Source organism: Perna viridis, chromosome 8 (assembly GCF_037379345.1).
Source record: "Perna viridis isolate PV_CMFRI_1.1 ecotype Kerala chromosome 8, ASM3737934v1, whole genome shotgun sequence".
NCBI classification, from domain to species: domain Eukaryota; kingdom Metazoa; phylum Mollusca; class Bivalvia; order Mytilida; family Mytilidae; genus Perna; species Perna viridis.
Genome location: NC_142452.1, coordinates 41,965,336 through 41,993,334, shown reverse-complemented (window position 1 = coordinate 41,993,334; position 27,999 = coordinate 41,965,336). Strand labels below are relative to the sequence as shown.

The 27,999-nt window shown below is 33.5% G+C and overlaps 3 protein-coding genes across 9 annotated transcripts in view; 1 reads left to right on the top strand and 2 right to left on the bottom strand.

The window, feature by feature from the left end:
• The window catches only part of LOC148610571 (N-acetylglucosamine-1-phosphotransferase subunits alpha/beta-like), a 63,519-nt gene that overhangs the window by 28,115 nt on the left and 7,405 nt on the right, over positions 1–27,999 (top strand). The window contains exons 15-22 of the mRNA XM_088595714.1: positions 7,667–7,878; positions 11,312–11,457; positions 12,038–12,159; positions 12,756–13,042; positions 13,817–14,016; positions 25,295–25,447; positions 26,879–26,945; positions 27,571–27,684. Of these exons, the coding sequence (XP_088451840.1) occupies positions 7,667–7,878; positions 11,312–11,457; positions 12,038–12,159; positions 12,756–13,042; positions 13,817–14,016; positions 25,295–25,447; positions 26,879–26,945; positions 27,571–27,684 (1,301 nt within the window). The remainder of the gene's footprint in view (positions 1–7,666; positions 7,879–11,311; positions 11,458–12,037; positions 12,160–12,755; positions 13,043–13,816; positions 14,017–25,294; positions 25,448–26,878; positions 26,946–27,570; positions 27,685–27,999) is intronic.
• LOC148610572 (uncharacterized) lies at positions 476–27,898 on the bottom strand. Of its 5 annotated transcripts, none has more exons than XM_088595728.1 (2): positions 27,880–27,898; positions 476–2,567 (listed from the first exon to the last, which is right to left on the bottom strand). In XM_088595728.1, exon 2 carries the CDS (start codon positions 2,345–2,347, stop codon positions 773–775), a length of 1,575 nt encoding a protein of 524 aa, XP_088451854.1. In that variant the 5' UTR covers positions 2,348–2,567; positions 27,880–27,898; the 3' UTR covers positions 476–772. The 5 variants fall into 5 exon arrangements, with proteins under 5 accessions (XP_088451854.1, XP_088451852.1, XP_088451853.1 ...); XM_088595726.1 differs by lacking the exon at positions 27,880–27,898 and adding an exon at positions 9,186–9,315; XM_088595727.1 differs by lacking the exon at positions 27,880–27,898 and adding an exon at positions 9,105–9,153.
• LOC148610573 (uncharacterized) lies at positions 21,539–23,375 on the bottom strand. Of its 3 annotated transcripts, none has more exons than XM_088595730.1 (2): positions 23,223–23,375; positions 21,539–22,841 (listed from the first exon to the last, which is right to left on the bottom strand). In XM_088595730.1, the coding sequence occupies exon 2, from the start codon at positions 22,701–22,703 to the stop codon at positions 21,543–21,545; it is 1,161 nt and encodes a 386-aa protein (XP_088451856.1). In that variant the 5' UTR covers positions 22,704–22,841; positions 23,223–23,375; the 3' UTR covers positions 21,539–21,542. The 3 variants fall into 3 exon arrangements, with proteins under 3 accessions (XP_088451856.1, XP_088451858.1, XP_088451859.1); XM_088595732.1 differs by having other exon boundaries at positions 23,192–23,370; XM_088595733.1 differs by having other exon boundaries at positions 23,272–23,341.

Sequence of the window (27,999 nt, the reverse complement as noted above, 5' to 3'; positions counted from 1 at the left end):
GCTTTTATCAGGTATTTCCCATTAATATTTATTCTTAAGCAGCCTTTTATAAATGTAACTTAGGATGATCAAATTTTTGTATTTTGGCACTGACCTGATTTTCTTCTGCTTTTGAACATCAAAATTTATTGTTACAGTTCTTTTTATTACTGTATAATTACTTCTGATTTCCACTTTTTTTCTTGGCTCTGTAAACCATGTCTGAATTTTGGCACACTCTTGCTACGAATATTTTCATATGAACTCTAAACTTAAAATTTAAAACAATTTTCATTTACTGACACTAGCCCTCTGCTTCCTGTCTGGATGTGGAATTTGATGTGTGCAATAAAACTTGCAATAATATAACTCTTAAGTGTCAGGGAAGACACCCTTTGATTTTTAAGGTCAGAAGGTTAAAGGTCACAGTCACCTGTACTTATTCTTTTTGAGAGTGGGCAATGCAGTTATTCAATGGGCATCTAATTATGAACAATTTTTGAAATTAGAATTTTATGATTGCAACATGACAGTTATCTACATTTTCATATCTTTCTCAAATCCTGGATAAATAAAATTGAAATATTAACACTACTCTGGTTAGTTTATATTATATTGTACCAAGGAGTACAAAACTAAATGCAAGCTGATCAATGGTTCCATTTCATTTAGAAGTGGAAGTTAGAAATCAGAAAATTGTAATTTGCTTTAAATTAACTTGAAACATCAAAAATTTAGAAAAAATTATGGAATTTTGGAACATTTATAAACTTTATACACAAGCTGATCATCCTTAAAATTCACTATATTCCACCTCATACAATTTGGCAGTGTTATTACCTCCCTTTGTGGGAGCATTGGTCCCTATGGATAGCCTCCCCTTGGATAAGAAGGCCAATGAGTATGGGTATTGTATTCCAACAGTTTTAGTGTTGAAGCTGGTGATAAAGTTGCCTCCTGAGTCAAGAAGATATAACGTGTGTGCCTTCACGTCGGATATGAGAACTTCGTCATTTGGAGTTTTCGTCATTCCTGTTGCAAATAAACTTGCTCCAGATTTCTCATCTCCTTTGAAAATGTTAAGTATTTCTCCATTACTGTCAACTATGACAACTCTGCACTCTTCTTTTGTAAAAAATCGGTCAATGACAAAAATATTTCCTTTGTCAGTACTGGTTACAAGCCATGGGTAAGAAAATAGTGGTTTGTTGTTTTCACCAAGTTTATATTGAGCTTGCTGGTTCCCATCCATACTCATCGTGTACAGGGAACCAGATCCTTTAAGGCTGTATGCTGTTTTGTCAGGCTTACCTGCCCCTATAATGACAGTATGATCTTTTGTCACATGAACAGCGGACGGAATATATGGTGGTACACCAATAGGTGTCGTTTCTGGGTCACCGCCATTGGAATCAATTTTCATTAAGTGGGTTGATTTTGGAACTGAGAAAAGAATCTCATTTGATGGCCCAACAGCCATACATGTGACCTCGTACTTATTCATTTGGGATACAACTTTAATGTTACTGTCTTTGAAAGAAACCTGTTCTAAGGAAACTAATTGCTCTGATGATTTCACGCCAACCCACATGGTTTTGTCATTCCCTGAGCTTGGAGAAATGTTTAAAATTCCACTACCACTTACAGTGCTGTTTTTAATGACTTTAAGCTTGATGTCCTTCTCAACCATCATGGGCAATTTTAAAGAGCCAAAACTTGATTCTCTGAATTGTCCTTTCATAAATTTGGGTCGACATGTGACAATTTTGTTGCCATGGTTTGTTTCAGATTTATTTATTTGCTCTTTTGTATCCATTTCATTAAACAATTTAGCAGTATCTGTTGTAGTTGCAAGAGCTTCCAACTTTTTGAATTTATCATCTAGTTGCCTTCGAGCTTTTGTAAGCTGATATTGTGACTCCTTAAGCAATTTTGTTGCCTCTTTTTGCTTATCATCTAAGTCTAAAAGAAGGTTGTCTGCATGCTTATTTATTGCTTTAATTAAAGCAGCTTTCTGATTTGTAATATTTTCCTTTGCTTTCTCAAACTGAGTTTGTTGAGATTCAACCTTATCATCAACCTTTTTCTCTCTTTCTTCCAAAATTTTAATGTCTTGTAAAAGATCCTTTTTCTTTTGACTCAAGTCTTTTAGCAGAATTTCATATCCATCACTGATTTGTACAGTTCTGTGGTTCTTGTGAGACTTTGAGACGCACACAGAACAAACTGCTCTACGACATTCTTTACAAAATGATGCACATTTCTGGGCTTTATGATCTTTGCAGACGACATCTGAGAAATCAAGCTTCTTGTCATGGTCTTTAGATTTTGGTCTTGACATTTTGTGATGGTCTGCTGTGCTGTTCATTTAAAGCTTTCTAAGTTTGAATTCTTATTCAACAGAAACTATTTTCTGCTATTCCAAAAATTGATTTCAAATGATTCCTAGGAAACTTCTCTAGGGTTTGTTTCACTGTTTTTCAGCTGTCTTAGAGAAATTTGACCAAAGTGAGAGAATTTTTACTGGTCCTGTAGCATTTAACTAATTCAGCTCATCACATAATCAAACTTATCTTTTTGTTTTAAACCTGAAAAGAAAAAAAAACAAAATAATCATTGTTATTTAGGTCACCATTACTGTTCAACCAGTAAATTTATTGACTGAACATGTATGTGTATATGTATACATTTAACTCGAACAGTATCTTGCACAAATCTTTAATTTCACTGAAAAATACTAATTTGTGTATTGATTCTGAAGGTGCAAATAGTCAAATAAAACTTTCAAAATGGTGGGTTTTGTCATACCATGTTTCACCTACTGCCTGATTCTTACACAGACTGACACTACATCAGTAAAGTCTAAACAGAGTTATCTGTGTTTAGCATGTTTTCTCTGTTTTAACTAAAAAAAGTTCTGCATGAGGTTGTTCGTGTATCGGTGCCTGAATCTAACTTGGACATTTACTTTAATTTTAGAACATTTATTTCTAAAAGTCAGGCAGATTCCATAACGAAAGTGAAAAATATTTGATTGTTTGTGTTCCTTATTTTTTGTTAAGTATTTTTGAGTAAGTTTTTGAGAATGAATTTAGATAAGAAAGAAATAAATAGTTGACTATATATGCATTTTCAAAGTTTTGCATTTTTTATGATTGTTATTCTCATGACCTGGTCAATGTTTTTTTTTTTTTTACCTAGAATCATCCTTTGCCTGGTTCTTGCAAATATCTATACTTATCAAATCAAGTGGTACTTTATAAAATTGACTTATTTTTACAACCTCATAAACCAGAAAAATCAATACATATGAATATAAATGAACCACTTGTAGCAGGAATGAATATATTATCATTGCTTAAAATACTTGGATGTTATAGAAATGAATATTCCCGGACTTAAAATGCACTAAGTGTTTTCTTGACTTAAAAGAATTTTTCATTATTGAATTACGTAATAATTGAAATTCAGTTAAACTTTATGATTTGAAAATTTCAAGAACTACCTTCAACATCTGACATGGGGAAGTTGTTTAAACAGATAAATGTATAAACAAGTTTTTATTGAATCTGGCATTTGTTTTGGAATTTAGAAGGAAATTTAAAAAAGGGCATTAATGGATTATTAAGTGATACCCTCCCACGTAAGATGAAAATGGGGGGATTGTGAAATGTTCCAAATGGCCTGATTCCCTGCAATGTAATGGTAAAGAAAAAGGGAGATGGCAAAATGTTAAAAATAGCCTATCTTGAAAATTTTGTTTAATATTTTGCTGACAATTGAACTTGTATTTTATGATACTGAACAAGGGTGCAAAGATTCAAAAAATTTCATAGATCAGTTTTCCAGTTGTCATCTGGAAACCGTCGGGAGATGGATAGACACACGGACATGGAGGATACCACATGGTATCTTGCCACTTCTTGTAGCGGGTGTAAAAAGACTAAATCTTAGGGTGAAAGGTTGAAAAACTAGAAATGAGCTGACGTCTTTGCCATCATGGCATGCTTAACTCCAGTGAAGGGGTTTGTTTCTTCAATCAATTTCGTATCCGTTATAAACTCTGTAATCAAAATAATTCAGATTCAAGTACAGACCCTTACACAGGATTTTTGAAAAGGGGGGGGGGGATTAAATTAAAAGGCTGGGAATCTGGTAACAGTTGAATCAAAACAATTAGTTTAAAGTGCCTATTTGTTTTCAAACAAACAAAAACAAACATACAAACACTTTATTTATCCTCAGACACCGAGGTGTACAAGAGGTCAATCATTTTTTTTACATACATCTGACAAGAGGATGTGAATGCACCTCTTGCAACACCCACATACAAGCCTGAAATAATAGCTTAAAGCTTAAAGTACTTAATATATTTTTTATATTTTGTGATGTTATTTTTTACGTCTTTTATTCGAGGAAAACTCTTTTTTTTTTTCTACTTTATTTAATGCTGCCTATTACAGTTGTGTTGCTAAGTACTTTATAAGTTTAATTTAAAAAAAAACACCTATTTTTGCTTATGTGGTACACCTCTGTGTATAATCTACTGCCACTACCTATCCCCCCCCCCAAAAAAAAAAGAAACCCTACAAAAACACAAAACTAACCCCCCCCCCCCCCTACAAAAAAACAAAACAATTCTCTAGTTCAATAGATACATTTGTCTAATTATAATTCACTTAAAATATGTTAATTAATAAGTCAAGAAAATTAAATTTAAATCAAAAAATTTTAAAAGTTTTAAAATTCCAATAAAAGAGTGACAAAAGTTATAACATATAGCTCAATACAGTGTTAAAACAAGTTAGAAAAAACAAAAACTATTACCTTTGTGTAAGTTCGCAAACTGCTGAAAGCAGGAAGAAAAGTTCGCTAGATAATTACATCTATGTATTTTACCCAAAGCTCAATTGACTTTACAGCATGTGTTTATCCAATAAACAAATCTTTAGAAAATCGGACTTGCTGAAACGGAAACACCATTTAAAAAAAATTGGAGATTTATTTTCCATTTTACTAAATCTTACAATCATTGCTGGGTTGAAATGTTGGCTATTTAAAGCTCTGATAAAGAAATAGGATCGTCGTAGGAGTTGACCTATCTTTAACGGATCATTTAGATTGCTTATATTTATGTGAACATGATTTATTATGTGTTTACAGTCGAAAATCATGAATTTGTTTAAATATTTACCGATTTCTAAATGGACCATATTTAAAGGTTTTTCCACCATTTATCTTTTGATAGTAGCATATTTATTAAAAGTTTCACTCACAATCAAATTGTGTACATGCTCACAGAATATGGTTGAATTCGTGTACAAGAAGTATTGTTTGTTTATAATTATCAAGTAAAATGTGTTTTTCCTTGGATACCAAATCTATTCTTTTGTTTTTGTTTATATTTGTTTATGTGATTTGATTATAGAAAAAGGAACGAATATGGTAAAACACATGAAATAACCTTAATACAAGAGTAACCAAGATTATAGCGGTAATCAAAGAGTAATCAAGGGAACCAAAGTTATAGCGGTAATCAAAAGAATGTAATCAAGGGACAAAGACCAGACATGGAAAACAGACATACACAACAAAGAACATAAAGTAACTAAAATCATACATACAAAGTAACAAAAGCAAATGAGCAACTTGGACTACACTAACAATTGGGGGCATGGACCAGATGCACCGGTAGGGTAAATAGTACAAAACTGTAAATACTTTCAGAAATCATCAAAATGTGTTCAACAAGTGTAAATAACGACAACAAAAGTAATAAAATAAACAAATAAGCTCTGACAGGCCCCGACAACAAAAGTAATAAAATAAACAAATAAGCTCTGACAGGCCCCGACAACAAAAGTAATAAAATAAACATTAACAGAACTAAGACACTTCAAAATAAAGTGAAATGTTAAATAACAACACAAAGACACATAAATAACCAACATCTCCTAGGGTAAGGGAAATAACTCTTGAACTCAGTGTTATGTTTGTATCATATTCAATTTCACCAAAGTCTTTCAAGCTTTCATTTGAAACAGAATATGAAATCAGTCCAAGTTACTTTGATGCTTACATGAAATTGAAATAAAATGCTGAATACAAACGTTCAAATGATGTTTTAAGAGTTTTGTCTCTTTCCCCTAAGTCTACCTCTTTAATTGAATTTCTGAGGATTCCACTGCTAGTACAACTCAATTCTTTTGAACTGATGCAAATAAATCAAAGTTGAATAATCTTATACAACTGGTTCTATAAAGCAACAAAGGGGGATTTTTTCCCAAAAGCAGTTACAGTTACTTGTATTACAGTTTTAATTAAAAATTTTAACTGCATGAAACTTAGTTTGCTTTATAAAATAAATAGAAAAAATATAAATGAAGAATATATTGGTTATTTAAAATCAAAATCAATTCATTTGAATTTAGATCTATATTTGGTAAACTGCCAATAATATCAATAATTATTGAATTTTTTTGTGTGTGAATTTAATTGATGTATTTATTAAGAAATGTCGTGATCAATATTTGCTAGTTCATTCCTTAGTTGTCCTTATAAGCAGCTTTGTAAGTTAGGATAGGAAGGAATTTCAATTTAAATAAGATATTATTTGTACATAGAGGTGTCAAATATCTGATTTTAAGAATACATGTACTTGTTATCAATAGTTTGTATACTCTGACCAGTTTAGGTTCTTTTAAATGTATCACCTTCAGCTGGTACTTTTTAAAAGTTTTTGAAGATATACAGATGACACCTTTACTGTCTGTCTGTCTGTCTGTCTGTCTGTGCTTGTTACCAAAAGTTAGTTAGCTCTGACCTGTTTAAGTTATACTGAATGTGTATCCTCTTCAAGTAGCAAAATATTTGGGAATATATTGGAAAAACCTTGTCTGTCTGTCCACATTTTGTATAAGCACAACTTTTCAGCTGCTCTGACCAGTTTAGGTTCTTTTAAATGGGCCTCTTCTGCTGGTACTTTTCAAAAGTTTTTGAGGATATACAGATAACACCTTGTCTGTCTGTCTGTTTGTCTGTCCACATTTTGTATAAGCACAACTTTTTAACTGCTCAATGGATTTTGATGAAACTTTATTGGATGGGTGGGTATTATAAATAGATATGCATGAAGCAAAATTATTATAGCTGTATGCTTTTAAGTGGGAACGTATGACTTTTTATGTGTTGCAATTGAGGGCCAGTGAGTTTTACTCACAGTTCTTGCTATTTTAAAATTTGAAATGATTGAGTAATCCCAAATTTCAAATCCTAGTTGTACATCAAATCATTTGTTTCAGCCAAAAGTATAGTATAATACCAATAAATATGGATTTAATATTTCCATGTATCCACTGTGATCAGTATCTTAAAACACTTATTTTGCTAAAGTGCTTTTATCCACCATGAGAAGTGAAAATGAGAAAAGTTACTTCAGCTGTTATGTAAATAATTTGGTACATTAGGGATCAGGGGGTCAAAGTTCAGTGCTACTTAAAATGTCAATTAAAAGGTTGTGTCTTACTGATACTTATACCTATATTTAAGTTGAGTTAGAAAAGTCTTGTAAAAGTTGAGAGGTTAAAAATCAAGGTCAATTTAAAACTTATTCCTGTTGATGAGCCTGAGTATTTAGCTATAATACTGATTGTTATTAGTGGTACTGAAAGTATTGTTTGTTTTTTAGGTGAATATGTGGTGTTCTTCAATCTCACATCAATAGTTACAGAAAGAGGAAATGTTGAGTCAGCAGAATATGAAAAATCATCTGTTATAAGGTCTGTTGCTGTTGGCAACAAGTACAAGGTCATCACCATGGTATTTAACAAAGGTCACAACTTGACAACATTACATTTTCATCTGAAAGGACACTATGCCAATGTAACAGAAAAGTTTGAGGTAAGATGGAGGCTGTAAATTAAATAGGGGTTATGAAATCCCATATTTTGGCTTAAAGCATACCAAATATTTAAAAAAAACTGTAAAAAAAAGGGTGGTGATATAGTATAAACAGCTTCTGTTTAGCTCTCACTAACCAATTCTAACGTTTCCATTACTTTACATGTTAAAAAAGTAATTTTCAAAGTCTCACTGTGAATTCCCAGGACAAATGACATCTTAAAGCTGCATACCGTTGTGAAGCTGGAAAATATGGCTTCCAAAATCATTATGCTAATGGTACGATGATTGTAGAAATTCTTCACAAAATTTACTTGAATAAATAATACTGAAAATCCACATTTTTACCTGTTCTGCTAACTGACAGCATGGAGGCAAATTACTCACACATGTAAACAATATTCATACACTTTTGTAGTTAATTACATATACGATTTTAAAGTACACATTTTCAGCTTTATTTTGACTACCTTTAATCATAATACACACAAATAATGCACTTACAATGCATATGTCTAGGTTCAGTGTGTTTTTGGTACTACATAGGGGGGTGGCCATTTGACCCGGAAGTGGTTAGTGAGACCTTAGCTGTTTGTTCTGTCTAATGAACAATGAATGGTAGAAATGATCAGGTGCATCGGTAGGGTAAACATCCTGCGATTCTCTAGAAATTTTGATGCACATGTCATTTTGGATAGGCTTTAGACGTAGAAAACTATGGTAAGGGGATTAAGTTCTTTTTATGGTGAAAATTTACTTACAAGAAATAACTGTATGCTATAGAAACCTTGAAAGATGTTACAACCAAACAATAGCTATGGACCAGAAGAAAAGGTGTTGTCTATCAATAAAAGAGTAATCAAGAGAACCAAGGTTACAGCGGTAATCAAAAGAATGTGATCAAGGGACAAAGACCAGATATGGAAAACAGACATACACAAAGAACATAAAGTAACTAAAATCATACATACAAAGTAACAAAAGCAAATGAGCAACTCGGACTCCACTAAAAACTGGGAGCATGGACCAGGTGCACTGGTAGGGTAAATAGTACAAAATAAAAGAAACCCCTTATATAATTACAGTGTTTAAAATTTATTCACGCTACTGTATTAAAGCCAGGAAAAATGTGTTGCTGTCGAACATTGGTTTCCCAATTTAGGTAAAAAGAGAAGTCTTTGAATATGAGAACCACTTAGATAATTATAGTTTGAAGATTTACTTACTGTTCAGTATTCCATGACAAATTTTTACATCTAAATATTGAGGTCTTGATGTAGGGGGAAAGTGTAGCCTTCTATACTTACAGTTTGAGAAAGTATTCTTTAATTGAATCAGTACAATTCTATATCCTATCAAATCGAAGTAGTTATTATTATGGTCTTAAAAGCCATAATACAAATTAAAAAAAAAAAAAAAATCTTGAATGGTAGTCATAATTAATAAGTATATAAACAGCATTTTCAAAACACTGTTTTATTGCTAATTGAATTGTAGACTTTAAGTACAAGTTTATGTAAGAATTAGGCAGTGGGTGAAAAGCAGAATGAAATAATCCACCATTCCGAATGTATGTCATTTGATTAATTGTACCATCAGAATCAATGAATAAAGACAAGATTTTTGGTTAAAGTTAGTAGTACCTTTATGACAAGATTTTCCATATTAGTTTGGTCAAATGGGTTATAATTTTCTGTTGAAATGCACTGTAAATGAGCATTTCAAACCAATTAAGGGCAGATTATTTTTTTTAAAGGCTCTTTTTTCAAACATTCCAGTGAAAAAATTCTGAACATATCCAGTGATGCAGATGCAGGTAACCGAAATTTCAAATAAAGATGTTGTCTTTGAGTTAAAATAAATTGTCAGATTGGTGTTTTTTTTTTACATGCATGTTTTAGACTTTCATTTTGCCTGATTCTTACAAAGGAGTAAAATATTTATTCTGGTTGTTTACTTCTGTGGTGTAGTTACCAAAACAGCATCAAATAAAAAAAAACAATTTAAAGAAAACAGAAGCCATATTTGTCAAGTTTGCCTACTCAGATTATTTAAAGATTAATATGTTGTTTTTGCCAAGTTTCAATTAAATAGAGCATGACAAAATTTTTGAAAATTAAAATCAATTGATATCTGCAAAAACCATTTCTTTAATATGAAACAGCTCATTACATATCAGGGCTTTCATTAATATTTTGAAATTTAGGTACCTTTTCTTTTGTAGGGGGTACTTTTCATCATTTTCTTTTATAAAACTATATGAAATTTTAAAATTCTGGATGGAGGTACCTTTCAGTAGCTTAGATGAGTAAAAGTACCTGGTACCACCTCTTAATGAAAGGCCTGACATACCTTTTTACCTTTTGAACTGTTCATATGGAAGATTCTCATCCATTGACACTGTCTCATGACAGTGGGAGACTTTACATAACAGCAATTTTTTTATGTGAGAATTCAATTATTTAGTATATTTTACAGACCGTATGTATTCAGCAGTAACATATCTAATAAGACCATGATTAAAACAGCCATTGATAGTGCTTTATATGTAAAATTAACCCAAATAAAAAGTCCACTTGTCTGATGTGACCTAGATTTTACTCTCCCTTGGAAGTTCACTAAAGTCAGGTTTAAATGTAAACCAAACTGAAAACTTGCTAAGATCACAATCAGGAAAATAAATGCATTCACAGTATTGCAACAAGAAGAAGTAATGATTAAGTGTAAGTGTTTGTAAGAATCAGGCAAAATTGGAAAAAATCAGAAACATGCCTGTCAAAACCCAACCGATCTGACAATGTAAAATCACTCAAGGATACTTTCTCTATTTGAAAAGACCATTATTTGATCTCTGCATCATTGTATTTGCTCAGAAATTTTTCAATAGAATCTTTGAAAATGTGGATTTTGACACAGTTATCTGCTCTTGAAATGTTCATTTTCAGTGCATTTCAATGAAATTGTAATTCAATGGTCCAGCATGATATGGAAAATCTTGTTTGCTTTCCCTGATTCTGATCGTGTGAATAGTCAAATTCCACTATCAAAGTGATGGTTTTTTTTCATACCATGTTTCACCTACTGCCTGATACTAGCAAGGACTGACACTTAATGCACATTTCATTTTCACTTGAAGGCACTGTGAAAGTACTTTAATTTGTGGATACCAATTTTTGTGGATTAGGGAGGATGCACAAGTTTGTGGATTCTTGAATTTGTGATTTTGAGGTTTTCAGTGTATATATCAATAGGATTCTACATTTTGTTTGGAACCAAATTTTGTGGTTTGGCCTACCCACGAAACCCCAAAAAATTGGTATCCCACGAACAATTGTACTTTTACAGTACTTGTAAATGGTCAAAAACCCAAGAATATTTCATACATGTATTTAGATTCTTATTACACTGTAATAACAAAAAATGTGTTTTTCAGTACAATTTTACGGTTACCTTGGATACAAAGCAAGTCAACAAGACCATTGGAAATGAGACCAAAACAGTAGAAAATGTCAATAGGACTGGGAATGTTTTCAAGGAGGTGGAACTTCCTGTTGTCTATGAAGTTCCTGAAAACCTGATGTAAGTTAGGGATAAAGGTTTCATTGGCACAATGACTTCATATCTCAGAATTTACCTTGAAATACAAACTTTCTTGCTGCTCTTTTAGCAAAAATGTATAAGAAATATGAAAACTCCCAAAAAATCAAAGTTTGCTAATGAATAATTTGCCCCCCTCCCCCCCTCTTCCTTCAAAATTTTGTTTAAATGAACTGCAGGACTGCAGGAGAGGGCACTTCTGATTACATTGCAAAAATTCTGATGATAAATGGTAGTGTATCTTACCGTAATTAAAGTACAAATCTGAACGTGTATGGTACTTGAAGATGCTGTAATGGTTATTGAAGACATTTTGATAAAAACAAAATTTCCTCAGCGGTTGCCATGACATTTTCCTGGTTTTCAGATTAGTTGTATGTGTTCCTTCGATTTTAGTGGAGTAGGTTTATTTATTTTCAAAACTGTCATTGATTGACTCAAACCATAATGCTTAAAATTGATAATTTAAATGAGTGATAATATTATGAAGTGTAACCCTTCATGATATTTGTAAATCTTGTTAGCTATAAAATCACCATGATAAAGTCATTGCCAATTTCAGCCATGTACAGCCTAAGCACATTGATCAGAAGCTACTTCCAGAGAATGTTAACCTGAGCACAGTAGATTTACCAGAGTTCTTAAAGATCCAGTACTCTGCTTTACTGAAACAAAGGGAGCATGGTGAGAAATTTTTATGCTGTCTTGTTTGCATTTCTTTGATCAAACTACTCTAGTTTTAAATTTGCCATTGTTCTTTGGCTGATTGCTTAAAGTTGATGTTTTGAGGACAGTCTCAGTTTGACATTTTTTATATAATAGGACCAGTTTCACTAATAAGTGAGCAAACTCCCTCTTTAATGTATAGAAATTCATCTGAAAATTTATCATACTGACACTTGAGAAACTTTAGTCCAAGCAAAACACTACATCAGGATACATTGAAGCTTTAGAAATAGTAAAAATGCTAACTAGACAAAACTTTTCAAAGACATCTGTGTTATTTTTCAAAAAACATATTTCCGGTTGGAAATATCTTGATAAAACCCTGCAATCTACACTGAATCTGGCACAGTTCTTCCTATAATTTTACAAGTATTTGGAATGTTCTGATTTCCTGTCTCCCGCTTATTAGGGATGAAAAATTCCTAAACTAACTTGCTAAAATAATAAATGGCATGAAATCTAATTTATTGAGAAGGGAACCCGATACTTTTGCTTCAGACTAAGCTCTCACTCAAGGCCATTGCCTTCATATTGATAAATGTATAATTTTGCAGAAGAACTAACTGAGAAGGGTTTCAGCATTGAACAAATGATGTTATGGTTGAAGTATCAGGAATATCTCAGAAATCCTTCCATTTACAACACAAGTCAGACTCATCCTGGTAGCAGGAAATTACTGGGATTGGTTGACGTACCTATGGAGATGACAGGAAATTGGCAGACACTTACTAAGGGAGATAAATCACATGATTTAGACAATATCATAAGATTTGGTGGGAAATATTATGATGAAAGTCATTTTCCATGGGAACAAAAAAATGTCTTTTCTGAGATTGACAAGGTAAGTTTTCTTTAACCATAAAATTGGTTCTAGTTGCCAAATTTAGCCACAGTGGCTACACAGGTCTGAAATAGTATGAGTTGTTAAGTGCTTTCAAATCAGAATTGAAGGCCAGTGGTATGTATAGAGAAGTATTAAAATAATTGTTGTAATCTTTAATGTGAAAAATATTGTGCCACATTTTCATGAATGAATGTGATAAAAGTTGTGTTCTTCTATTCATTTTAAAATTATTGGACTCCTAAAGAGGGTCAGATGTTTTTTCCCCCAGTTTTCTTACAGATACTCAAAAACACTTTGATGGAATTTAATAATATTTTGGTGCAGTGTATATCACAATGGAAAGAAATTATCTTTAAGATTTTTCATTTTTGAGGTAATGGGACTTTAAACACTAAAAAAGGGGGAGGGATATGATGTGTTTGAATTAGCCTAGCAGTTTTATGATCTTATATTCAGCAATGGAAGGATATGCACTTGTAGATGTGGTATAGTTATTATTCTGTGTTCAGTGAATTAAAAAAGTAAAAAAAACAAAAAACAAACTTATGTCCTCCTTTCAACATTTCATCTAACACCCACTTGAACAGTCAACAACACAACATCCTTTTATAAAATTTGGAGTGGTATAAGCTTAGCCTGTATGCAAATGTATACAACCTGATTTTGTTTTCAGGTTCAGAGTTCAAGGACACAGGGTCAATATTTATATGTATAGGAATGCCTGTGTTAATTTTCATCATTTTTTACATTTTTGTACGACGTTTGTTTTAGATGAGGAGAGCAAAGAAATTGGAAAAACAGTACATAGGAGAAGTTGTCTCCCCTAGAAGAAGGTTATTGGACACGTTTGGTGATTCACTCCGTCATGTCAACAAAATTTACAACAAAGAATTTGGTTTTACTGCTAGAAAGGTTCCTGGTCACATGCCTCACTTTGTAGATAGAATTATTATGACAGCGTTACATTCAAGGTTTGTGCTACCATGAACTATTGGATAACAACTTGATCTGACTTAAAAGCAATTCCATTTGAAATACCTTTATGGCTGGTTGTAACTGTAGAATTTTAATTAAATAACGTTGAAACTGTTATTTCATTATTTGCATGTACAGTCAATATAACAAGAATGGATATGGTTGAATAGGTCAATGAGAGAACAACCCAACAGGGGATGAAAAATGTCAGCTCAAGGCCACCTGTGGGTCTTCAATGAATAATGAGGAAACCCTCACTAGAGGGGTCACTGCAGCAAGCCCGAAAACAATGGTATACACAGATACGATGAATTAGTTGCCTCCATATACTCGAGCAACATAAATGTTAACTGAAGTGAAGACAAAACAATACAAACAGAGGCGGGAAATTCATGATTTGGGACAGGCACAAAATGGAGATAACGAAAAGTGTGTCTAACAGCACAATATTTGACAGAAAAATTCTACCAAAAATTCAGTTGCAAAAAAATGAAAATGGACAATTGGGGCTCTAGAATTCACATTCCTTGTCACAAAATAAAAGCTTTATTTAGCCCAGGGAAAGTCATATTTTTATACTTCCATCTGAATGATTATGACATATTATGGCTTGTACATAATATATATATATATAAAATGCTGTAACATTTTTTTATGGACTTAAGTAAATTGTTTTTATTCTATTGATGTAAACTTACTTTAAATTTTTATAAATTTCCTGTTTTTCAATTTTACTGTTTGATTTCTATGATGTGAAACTTATTTGATATGCTAAAATTTCCTGTATAGGCTAAATCATTTCTGAAATTTTTGTAAAATGTTGGCTTTGGTCACAAGACAAACATCTAAACAAATTCAAAACTTTAGACAAATGTGTTGCTACCGGTAGATTTATGTGTAAAGATTCAGACTTACCTAGACAACCTAAGATAGAAACTAAATGCTTGCTTTTTCGCAGTGTTTTCAATTTATACACAAACTTAAGTTGATGGTCCTTATAAAGTAATCACATTTTACAAGAATTTTGCTTTAACTTTTAGTTATAAAATTTAAAAGTGTTTGTTTAAGTAAAGAAAGCTGAAGTTTTTTTTTATTTTCTGATTTATGACTACATCTTGTGAAAGGGTTATTGACCTCATCTTGTATGAATTTGTAGACCAAGTTTTATTTCATCAGTTGAGTGCTGTTGCTATATTCTTTTTATTATATATCATACCCTTTTAAGATGTGGGTGGAGGCAATTTACTTTATAACAAGAACCAATGTACATGTTATGACTTGCACCACCATCATATATTTGATAGTACATAATTACCTTCAATATGAATAGAAACACTAAGCATGTTAAAAAAAACTACATTGTAGGTTACAAATTTCCTAAAGCAATGCACTTATGTCGCAGGTCAAAATACAAGGGCCGGGACATCGGCAAAATATTTGTATTATGGCTGCATAAAAAGTCGTCCTGGTAATTTAACTTTATTCGTCTGAAAATAAACATATACATGTTTGCCAAATACAGCGTAACCTGAAAATAATGCACAAGATCTACACATTCCATAAATGTGTATTTACGGAGTATCGATGCACAAAAACTATCATTTGCCGATATTGAATGATAAACTAACATGAAATGAATGAACTATACGAATTTTAACTTTGCATAAATTTGTGAAAATGAATTACGGAAATTGAAATGAAATATTATTAAACTAAAGAATAATGATTATTGTCAAATTGAAACTATATGAATTCCAAATAGCTAAAACGTTTATCCAATTTACTTACTATCAATCTTATTAAACTTTATCTCATTGAATAATAAAGTTTCCAAATAAAATATTTTAGAAATGAAATAAATTTCTTAATCAATAAATATTCGTACCTGAACGGCGACTTGCGTCCTCCGTCGACTATTGTGGAGTGAGCAAATTTTCAATTGTTATTGATTTTATAATATTTTGTTAGTAAGACATGCAGTGCCCGTGGCGCGGGAATGTCGATACTGTATAAAGTCAAAATATAGTTCATGTCGTATTGATTAAATGTACGTCATGATGATTACAAATACATGTACGTCATGATGAATATGAATGAATGACGAATGATATGATGAGTGATTGATAACATATAAACAAAACATCCCCCTTCTAGATTATAAACAACTAATAATCTATCAAATTCAAGTACGGATCATATATGCATACGATCTACATAATAACTATATCAAATACATCCCCCCTTTACAATCTATACGGTGACATACACCCCCTCCATAAGAAAAATGGGATTCGTCCCCGAAACCAATGACAAAACAATAAACCTATAATACAATCGAAAATGCATAGTCAAATATTCAAAATGAAATTTGGCCATTCCCAAGTCAAACATGTGGCAAGCGCCTCTATGCGATTACAAATGTCCAAAATTCATATGAAAACAAGTATTTATTTATACACATGTAAAATATTGCAAACAATACAATTTATCAAAATATCAGACAGATTTACATCATGTTTGTGAACCCATTTTGTTTCTCAATTATTCAACTTGGACTCATTACATTCAAATACAGAATTCAAACGTCGAATCCATACATCACGTAATTCGATTCCCGGATGTACACCATCAATCAATTTCGAATAAACGTATCGAATTCTGCCTTTATTATATTTATGAACTGGTGTGTGCAAAAACGGTGTGACAAATCCGTTGCCGGTGTTATATTCTGTAATATAACTATTTATTTTGTTTAAGATTTCGTTCAGCATCTCTTGCATATTATCATAATGCGTATCCAATAGAAGATAAGAAGTTTTTCCTTGTTGAAGTCTTATATTGTTCCATACCACGAAACTCATAGTAGTAATAGTTGCCATTACTATTTTGCAATCTATGGAACTTAACTTCTCTTCTATCATACGGATATTAGTTTTAAAAATCTGCATATGATTGATCTTTTCTCCTTTTGAATCTCTGATCTCTAAGCAAGATTCTTGATAACAGTTTGCTCTGCGAACGGAGCATATGTCCGGTATACCCGCTATAAAATAAACGATTTTGTTACCATCTATATCTTTTAAATCATCGTACGCTTTGTCACATAATTGTCTCAAGTTTGCACCCGGTTTTACGTATAAATGTTGGCAAAACAATTTGCCTTCCAGTGTTCTTCCTCTACTGGAGGTGTATGTATAGGTCCGCGGGTTCATTTCAATCTAAAAGAAATGAATATATATTCTATATGGAAATTTCCGTTAATATAAACAAAATCGCAAAATGAAATATATATAATTAATGAATTAATAAAACTATGTAATATAATCTCTAAATCTGATAGGTGGTCTGACTTGTCTAGTAGACCTACGAACTGGGATTTCTGGTGTAACATCCGGTTCACTAACATTTGGTTCAACGACGGACTCGCTACTTTCTCGTACATCGGAAATCGAATTCTCTAATGTCGCACTCGATCGGGTATCAGTTAAACTCGACAGTTTATTATAACTGCTCGAACTTGAATCGGACGAATAATTGTCACGCCTAACGATTACTTGTGGATCAAACGGAACTGCCAATGGATTCAAAGGACTAACCTGTTTCTGTGATCCGTCATGTCTTACAAAAACGAGTTCATCCTCGGAATTAGACTCCGGTTCATACTCCACATCGTCAATACCAACTGAATAATCATTCTCATTCGATTCTGTAACGTCGACACAAACTTCCGTCTCCTTTCTTTCTGGGCGGTTCCGACTCGTTTCCCCAGAATCCAGAAATTGGACAGATGTAATCGGTAATAACATATTTCTATGTACCGTTTTTCGGATTCGTCCGTGTTCTTGTCGGATCACATAAACTGGAATTTCAGAATCGGGTCGAGACATTACGATGTAAGGTTCTTTACCCCATTTATTTGCCAATTTATGTTTTCCTTTGAATGCTACATTCTTCAATAATACTCGATCACCCGGTTCAAGTGTTGATTGACGTACCTTGAGGTCGTATCGAGATTTATGACGTCTATTAACCCTTTCTGCTGTTTTCGCTGCCGTTTTATATGCGAACTGCAATCTTTTCTTCAAACCATAGACATACGAATTTCGATCGGCTGTCGAAGAAGAGTTGACGTCACTACCTAAAAATGCATCAATAGCAAGACGTGGATGCCAACCAAACATTAGAAAATGCGGACTATAACCAGTACTTTCATGCTTAGTAGCATTATATGCATGTACTAGCGGTGCTACATAACTCTTCCAATTCGCCTTTTTATCATCTTCGAGAGTGCCTAGCATATTTAACAGAGTTTGATTAAATCGTTCGCATTGGCCATTACCTTGTGGGTGGTAAGGGGTGGTGCGTGATTTCTTAACGCCTGCCAAATTGCATAGCTCTCTGATAACTTTCGACTCAAAGTTTCGACCTTGGTCGCTATGTATACGAGATGGAAACGAATAATGTTGAATGAAATGTTCCCATAAACTTTTGGCTGTAGTTTTAGCTGACTGATTCCTTGTTGGAATTGCCTGAGCATACCTTGTGAAATGATCAGTTATGACTAATATATTTTCATAACCCCCTTTGGATCGTTCCAGTGTTAGATAATCTATACATAGAATCTCCAAAGGCTGAGACGAAGATATATTAATCAATTCTGCGGATTTCGTTGATCTGGTTTTTCTTAGAATGCAGTTTGCACATGACGACACCTTACGTTCAACGTCTTTATCTACACCTGGCCAATAATACCTGGATTTTACCAACGACAAAGTCCTATCTCGGCCCTGATGACCAACATCGTCGTGAAGACCTACAAGAGCGATCTCACGGTAGATATCGGGCAACACTAGCTGAGAAACTGACTCGTTGTTGATAAAACTCTTTCTATATAAAACCTCCTGTTGCATATATAATTTATCCCATTCTCTTATATATTTCTTGACGTCATCGCTTTCCTTCGAGATCTGCCGTTTCGTCGGTTTATGTCCAGTACTAATTAATTCGATAATTCTACTGATTGCAATGTCACATTTCTGTTCTTTGGACCAGTCAATATCGGATAAATTTGACTGATAATCCATATTGTCGACAATTTCTGCATCTTGCGATAACAGTAAACTTTCTACTATTGGTTGTTCTGACTGAGCAATAGTTGCTGAACTACATACTGCCTTAATGACGTCACAGTCTATGTGGTTTAGATTAGTATGATTTCTGGACAAAATATCGGCATCAATATTCGATTTACCGGTCCGATAGCTCAGATTGAAATCATAGTTTGACAATGCGGCCACCCACCTATGTCCTGTAGCATCAAGCTTAGCTTTATCTAAGACGTAGGTTAATGGGTTATTGTCAGTTCTGACCTCAAACTTACTACCTGACAGATAATCATGAAATTTGTCGGTTACTGCCCATTTAAGTGCCAAAAATTCCCTCTTGTGGGCCGGATATAACCGTTCTGGACCACGTAAACTACGACTAGCGTATGCAATGACCCTCTCTTTACCTTCTCTTCTCTGATACAATATAGCACCAAGACCAGTTCCAGATGCGTCTATATTAAGAATAAAAGGCAACGAGAAGTCTGCAAAAGCAAGAACAGGTGGATTTATAAGCTTGCTAATGATTGCATCCATCGCATTTTGCTCATTGGTACCCCACTGCCAGGGAGTTGGCTTTGCTTTCTTCTTAGGCTTAGCCTTTTTTTTGTTAGTGTGGTGACCAATTAACAAATCATTTAATGGCTTTGCAATCTTAGCATAGTCCTTGATAAACTTTCTGTAGTATGATGTAAAACCAAGAAATTTTCTAAGATCTTTGACACCACTTACTTTAGGCCAGCTTTTTACGGCGGATACTTTATCGGGATCGGTCTTAATACCGTCGGCAGATACAATAACCCCAAGGTACTTAATCTCACTCTTGAAAAACTCACATTTATCGCCGCGAAGTTTTAAACCATTCTCTTCAAGACGCTTAAACACAGATTCCAAACGTTCGAAATGTTGTTCGATCGTACTCGAGAACACGACTATATCATCTAGAAAAACTAGACATTGTCTTAAATGAGCCTCGCCCATGCATCGTTCCATTAACCTTTGAAACGTCGCACCGGAATTTGTCAATCCAAAAGGGAGACGATTCCACTCGTAAAATCCCAAAGGGCCTAAATTGAAAGCGGTCATAAATTTATCAGATTCCTTGATTCCACAATTCCAATACGCCGAACGGAGATCTAGGCGGGAAAAGAACTTAGAACCCGACAGACAATCAATCGTCTCGTCTATCCGCGGTAGAGCGTACGCGTCTTTCACGGTACGTTTGTTTAACTTTCTAAAATCGATACAGAAACGAAGACTACCGTCTTTCTTTCGTACAAGTACAACGTTACTCGAGAACGGACTATTCGATTCGCGAATACAACCCGCTTCTAGCATTTCCCGAACATGTTCGCGAACTTCATCAAACAACGCCGGTGGTATACGTCTATACGGCTCTTTAAATGGTTTATCGTCGGTCAATTTAATTTCGTGTTCTAACAATTTTGTATACCCTATATCAGAAGAACCTTTGGAAAATACTGACTTCCATTTTCCAAGCAAACCTCGCAATCTATCCTTTACCTCATAATCTAAACTATCAGATATTTTAATACCAAGTTCCTCTAAAGGCATATCTTTCGTAACATTTTTCTCATTCGAATCTAAGTCTATGTGACGCATGACCTTGACCTCGTTCAGACTACATATAGTTGTTTTAGGTTTAATGGCAACTGTTCTCGCTGTCATATTAAATATTCTGACTGGAACTCTACAAGTTTAACCCTTCAGATTAACAACTCTGGGGCAAACTGCTAAAGAATCAGAGTTATCGCCCTCTAAATTCTCTGTTACAACAGTTGTATCACATGAAACCTTGGATTTAGCTAATCCATTAATCGTCATGACTGACATGGGTTTTAGCCTTAAGGGCTTTCTGTTTGTAGATTTAACTTTACCTACAATTGATTCGGTCAGAGTACTAAATGCTAAATTCCATTCTTTCGGAATACCTTGAGTATTATCCTCAGACATACACATATGGAAAAGCTTGATTATATTTGTCCCTACTACAATGGGAACATTCTGATTGTATTCAGTCGGAGAAACAACTAATAGAGGTACATAAACCTCATCTTGTGACATAAAACTGACCTTAACTCTGGCCTCGATATAACCTTGGTATGGCAAAACAGCGCCACCTGCTACATTGACAGTTAGACATAATTCACTCAGATCCCGTAATTCAGGTACTGGTTTCAATTTATTCAACATTGAGCTTGAAATTGTTGAAATCATTGAACCACTATCGATCAATGCCCTACATTTAACATTATTGACAATGATATTTGCCTCATTAGCTTTTCCAACCATTCTATCTAACAGACTTTGTTGATCTTTATCATAACTTTCTTTAGGACTAAAGGTTTCTGAAACCTTTTGTGTAAAGTCACGTGTTCGTCCTTCAACCGAGACCTTTATCCGTTTAAATTATCGGATTTATTCTGACCTTGGTTGTTGTAATTATTATTATAGTTTCCTCTACCTCCGAAACTACCTCTCTGACCTCTATTCGTACCTCTACTATTATAACCTCTATAACTTCTATAACCTTGTCCTGACCCTTTTCCATTTTGATTTTGTTTTTCATTTCTATTCGACTCTTTCAACTTTTTAAGTTCATCTTCAATAGATTCTATTTTCTTGTTCAGAGATTTCAACGATTTCGATACTTCATCTAGTTTATCTGATTGAGTAATCGAAGCTTGTTGTTGTATCTTTTTCTCAGTACTTTTAGACCTTTGATAATTAGATAAGTCAAGTTCTATTGATCTTATTTCTTTTCTTAACTGATCAAAATCCATTACAGTATCATACTTATATCTACTAGCATTTTTCAATGATGGATCTCTCAAACCAGACCAAAATTTTGACCGAAGCATCTCATTCTTAGCTGCAGGATTTATTTGACCCTTTTCAACAGCCAATTGTATCAAACCCTCTAATTGCATACCATATTCAGCAACTGATTGATTTGGTTGTTGATTTTCACTATAAAATCTCTGCAGTAATGCTTCACTATTAAACACATTCCCATAGACCCCTTCAAGTTTATCTATAATCTGGGACGGTGTAGCGTCATCGGACAATGAAAGTAGCAAACTTCTTGCTTTCCCCTTCAAAGACCCACGTATACTCTGTCGCAAAATAATATCGCTATAATTCCCTTCTCTAATAATACATCTGACTTCGTATTTCCATACGTCAAAATTCACTTCGCTTTTCTCTTCCCCAGAAAATATTGGTATTCTAGGTTTAGCTTGAGACACACCAGGATTATCATGTGCCATTGTGGCATGAAAATCATGAATAGGGGGTGGGGTATGTGTAGGCGTTTGCCTGCTCCTTACTGCTGGGGTACTAGTTACAAATGCAGAAGGAATATGTTTCATTCTATCGAACTCTTCAGATGTAACAACTTTGTAATCTGAATGTCGATTAATAATATCGATCATAAGAGCTATTTTCTCTTCACTAATACTTTCAATACTACTCTTTTGCTCTTCCTTGTGTGTCTCTTTGCCACCCGATGCCATAATAACTAATAGAGTTACTAAACTCAAATATAAATTCAACATGCAAAATGATCAATGAAAATGAAATGAACAATGATGATACTTACCAATAATCAGTCAATGTCAGTCGAAACTGTCGCGGCAGACATGCTTGAGAGTGATTACATCTACAGTGCTCAGTGTGCAGATTAATTCATAAATCTGATAAATATAATTAAAATATCAATATTCATAAAACATCAATACATAAACACATGTACACAATATAAATGAATAAAATTGTAAATATTTATGTTTCGGCAAAATGTCCTCAGTTGACCTGTCGCTGGCGTCTATACATCATATCATGTAACACAAATTGCTTATCGGCAAATTAAAAGGAACTGCACATCGTTCGACTCCTATTACGGTATCGGACTGACTCCAGTTGCATACTGTTTGTAATTTCTTTCAATGTTACGAAATTATGTTTTGTTGAAATAAAGTCTGCGCAAATACATAAATGGTTTGTAATTATGTTGACTTTCCCACAATTAATCTAATTTCAATACTTTAACCATGTCTTCTCATAATTATACGGACGGCTAATTTGCTGGAATTCTTGTATGGATCCCAACCATTTTACCAATACCGTTTGTCGTGGTTCCGGAACATATGTGGTTAAAGTTGAAATTTGGTAATTTTAAGTTGTACCAATAAAGTTGTACCATTAAAGTAGTACCATCAATAAAGTTGTACCATTAAAGTAGTACCATTAATAAAGTTGTACCATTATAAAGTAGTACCATTAATAAAGTTGTACCATTATTACCATGGACTATAGCTTATCTCGGTGGAACCTCCATTTGTCGCAGGTCAAAATACAAGGGCCGGGACATCGGCAAAATATTTGTATTATGGCTGCATAAAAAGTCGTCCTGGTAATTTAACTTTATTCGTCTGAAAATAAACATATACATGTTTGCCAAATACAGCGTAACCTGAAAATAATGCACAAGATCTACACATTCCATAAATGTGTATTTACGGAGTATCGATGCACAAAAACTATCATTTGCCGATATTGAATGATAAACTAACATGAAATGAATGAACTATACGAATTTTAACTTTGCATAAATTTGTGAAAATGAATTACGGAAATTGAAATGAAATATTATTAAACTAAAGAATAATGATTATTGTCAAATTGAAACTATATGAATTCCAAATAGCTAAAACGTTTATCCAATTTACTTACTATCAATCTTATTAAACTTTATCTCATTGAATAATAAAGTTTCCAAATAAAATATTTTAGAAATGAAATAAATTTCTTAATCAATAAATATTCGTACCTGAACGGCGACTTGCGTCCTCCGTCGACTATTGTGGAGTGAGCAAATTTTCAATTGTTATTGATTTTATAATATTTTGTTAGTAAGACATGCAGTGCCCGTGGCGCGGGAATGTCGATACTGTATAAAGTCAAAATATAGTTCATGTCGTATTGATTAAATGTACGTCATGATGATTACAAATACATGTACGTCATGATGAATATGAATTAATGACGAATGATATGATGAGTGATTGATAACATATAAACAAAACATCCCCCTTCTAGATTATAAACAACTAATAATCTATCAAATTCAAGTACGGATCATATATGCATACGATCTACATAATAACTATATCAAATACATCCCCCCTTTACAATCTATACGGTGACACTTATCATAGCATATACTGCTGAAAATTGGCTAAGTTGAACATTGCTAAAAATGTAGAGAAAAAAAAAAACCAGTAGAGTTTGAATAATATTGACTAAAGGTTATTTGAGTTACAAATTACACGATGCAGTGTACTCCCTAAGTGTGACACACAGACTGAAGGAGTCAAATGACTGTTAGACCTGTTAACACCATTAATTTGACACCAAGAACAGCCAAATGTGTCATATTACCACCTGTAATCAACAATAACCTGTCTTAACGCTTGTTGTGCTACACCCAGCCCTGTTAGGGATTGGACCTGGTTTCGCATTATCCGTTCTGGCAGAGTAAATTTTAGTTTAGGAAAGCGCAATTTGTGTCCATCTGCAAGCAGTGTGACTGTGCTTTAAAATGAGGCTATCTGATATAGAGTTTGTTAATAAATAATGACTTGAATGCTAAAAGAAGAGGTCATGAGTTTCTGCTGTTGAAAAAAATGAGATTTTTTTGGAAGTAGGGTTTATTTCTCAGACCCTCACCAGAGCAGAATTAATCTGTAATACTTTATTTTGCCTGGAAACTGAATAAGAATGATTTCTGTCACCACCATTTCGATGTCAACCCCTTGTATTGACTACTTCCGGTTTGAGGATAAACAGGCGAAAAGTTGGAAAAAATCCTCATTTTTTCACAAGAGTGACCCTTCAGAGGGCTCCTGACCCCCACTCGTGACTGTAACACACTTTATTTGGCTTCAGTAGCCTTCACAGTCTTCAGGCTGTAGGATGAATATGCTTTGGTTCCTGATTTGTTCCCGTTGAACCCCACCGGTAACAAATAATGACCAGAAATGGACAAAAATGACCATTTTCGAGTGACAGATCCATTTTCACGCGACCCAGAGAGGAATTTGGTAATGGTTTATAAGTATTTTTGAAATTGTTCTTTTTGTTACAGATTTCCTGAAGAATGGGATGTAACATCATCACACAAAGTTAGAAGTTCTGACGACATGCAGTTTGCTTTCTCATATTTTTACTATATGATGGGGGTAACAAGGAATATCACGGCAGCGGAAATCTTTGACCAGATGGACACTGATCATTCTAGGTAAATTCATGAGGAAATTAACTCACATTAACCCAATAAGAAAAGAAGATTAATTGATTGATTATTGTTTTAATGTCCTATGGCAGATATTTCATGCATTTCAGGACTGGAACAACTGACCAATTGAACAGATCCTGCTTTGTTTTAGTCCAATGTGCGATGCAATATTTTAATGTGCTACCTTGCCGAAGTGACAGGCCGCAGGTAGGCAGGCCACCTCATTCAGACACATTATTTAGATTTTGGTCGTCACTCTATCCCCTTAACTACCACATTCTTGGCAGAGCAGCAGTGACTATCAGTTTTCAAGTCATTGGTGTGACAGCGATCAAACTCATAACTGCCCACATTTAAGGCATGCATGCAACCATGAGACCAATGAAGTGAGATAGAAATAAAAGAAACCTAAGTTAATTGCAAAAGTACATTTTTGCTAAATCACATCTTTTGTCATGATAAACTACATCGAAACCTGTTTAAACAGATTCTCATTGGGACTGAAGAAATTGTTTGGTTTGGGAAGGTTTTTACTTTATACGGTCTCAGGTTAAAAATGTACTGATGTTAACTTGAAGGAACTTTGGAAGAAATCTGGTTTGGACAGGTCATCTGTTAATTCAGGGTTCTGTATAGATAGGTTTCACTGTACCTAAACATGTTATTGGCTTCAATTAAGGAGGTAGACCAGAGGTAGGGGACACAACTCTTAAAAATTACTGGAAGTTTTGTATTCAGCATTTTACATCAATCTCATGTAAGCATCTAAGTAACTTGGGTTGATTTTATTCTACTTTAAATGAGAGCTTCAGAGGCTTTGTTGAAATTGAATATGATTCTAACATATCACTGATTTCAAGCGTTATGTCCCTTACCCTAGGTCTACCTCCTTAAAACAGTGATTACATCTATCTACATGTCTTAATGGGAAAAATGTAGAAAGTTATTGCTTACAAAGTAAGGTGCATATATTTAAGAAAAAATTCACAGAAACTCCATTTTATCATTGTTTTACCATGGGCTGGCCATTTATGTAGTATTGTCTTACCCTGAGTGATAGTGGGATGTTAAGTAACAACATAAATGGCCAGGTTGTGGCAAAACAATGATAAAATGGAGTTTCCATGATTTATTTTGATTCTAATAGGACTTGTTTCTTCATAATTTTGAATAGACACAGTCATATTAGAATTGTTAATAATCATTCATAATAATCCATTTAAATGTAGCTTGTCCTAGTTTTTTTTAATAATTAGCCCTGCCCCATTATGATAATGACATAACTTGTGTAGGTAATGCAATTTAGGATGAAATTACCTGGATTCTCATGGTCAGCAATGGTTAAATTGTAAAAGTCATTACTATGCCAATCACTGCTATGCTGAACTTTTTTTCAATCTTCCATATAAATATGTAAACAAAATCTATTTTTAGAATACTATCTGACAGAGAACTAAGAACCATGGCAACCAGGTTGTATGATTTACCTCTAGACTTACCTGTAAGTACAACTGATGTGAGAAAGGATTATTTTGTAGATTATCTCCCATTTTTAACTCATGTATGCTGTAAGTAAAGTAAATGTTTTCAGGCCTGTATTTTTACCAATGTATAAATCTTGGCATTTCACTGCTGTCTGTCTGTTTGACAGGTAAAACATTTTTAAAATTTTATGTTATTTTCTGACCTTTTCTCAGGATTTTGTTTTGACTATTGTGTAAATTACTGTCTGTCCATCTGTCAGTTTCCTGACAAAATTTTTTTCTGTCCGAAAGATTAAGGAATTTTAAATATTTGATGCTATTTTGCATATCTTCTTATAACCTACACCAAGTTAAAAGGTTATTCTCTTTTAACATCCAGGCACTTCAAGATCTAGGAGGTGTAGATTGCTTTTGGTTGACTGAAGTAGAATCCTGAAAGATTGTAGCTTTCAAATGATCTTTTGAACAGATTAAGATTAAAATTAAGATTTTTCCATCTTGGCACAAGGACTTGGAAGGTCCAAATGCCTTCTGGTCAATATAAATTCCTTGAATTAACCAATTGAATTAAAGTGTAACGTCACACTGAAAATGAGAATACGTAGATCCATCCATCCATTCAATGTTTTTTAAATTTTTTAGACTTTAAGTGGAATAGAAGATATCTTAAAGAACTGTTCTGCCAATCTTCCAGAAGAGAAACAAACCGAAATACCAGCTCCAACAGCCTCTGAAACTTACTATGATAAGGAAATGGTAATGTACTTATTTTATTACAGGCATACCTAAGAATCATGCAAAGAAAGGAAAAGTTGACAAGTAAAGAATTTCTTGTCAACTTTCTAAGCTGTCTTTCCAAGCTTCCCATATTGGTAATTTGGGATTTCAAATAATTAATAAGGACACTAGACATTTACATTATTTATTAAGTTGACAAAAATATTGCCTTACCTTATGATTCTTAGATGAATTTGTACTCCAGTAGCTGTTTGAAAATCGAATGCATTGTGGGTAATAATTTCATCATGATCTAACTGGCTTAAATGGTAAAAATTGTGAAGGTCACAAATT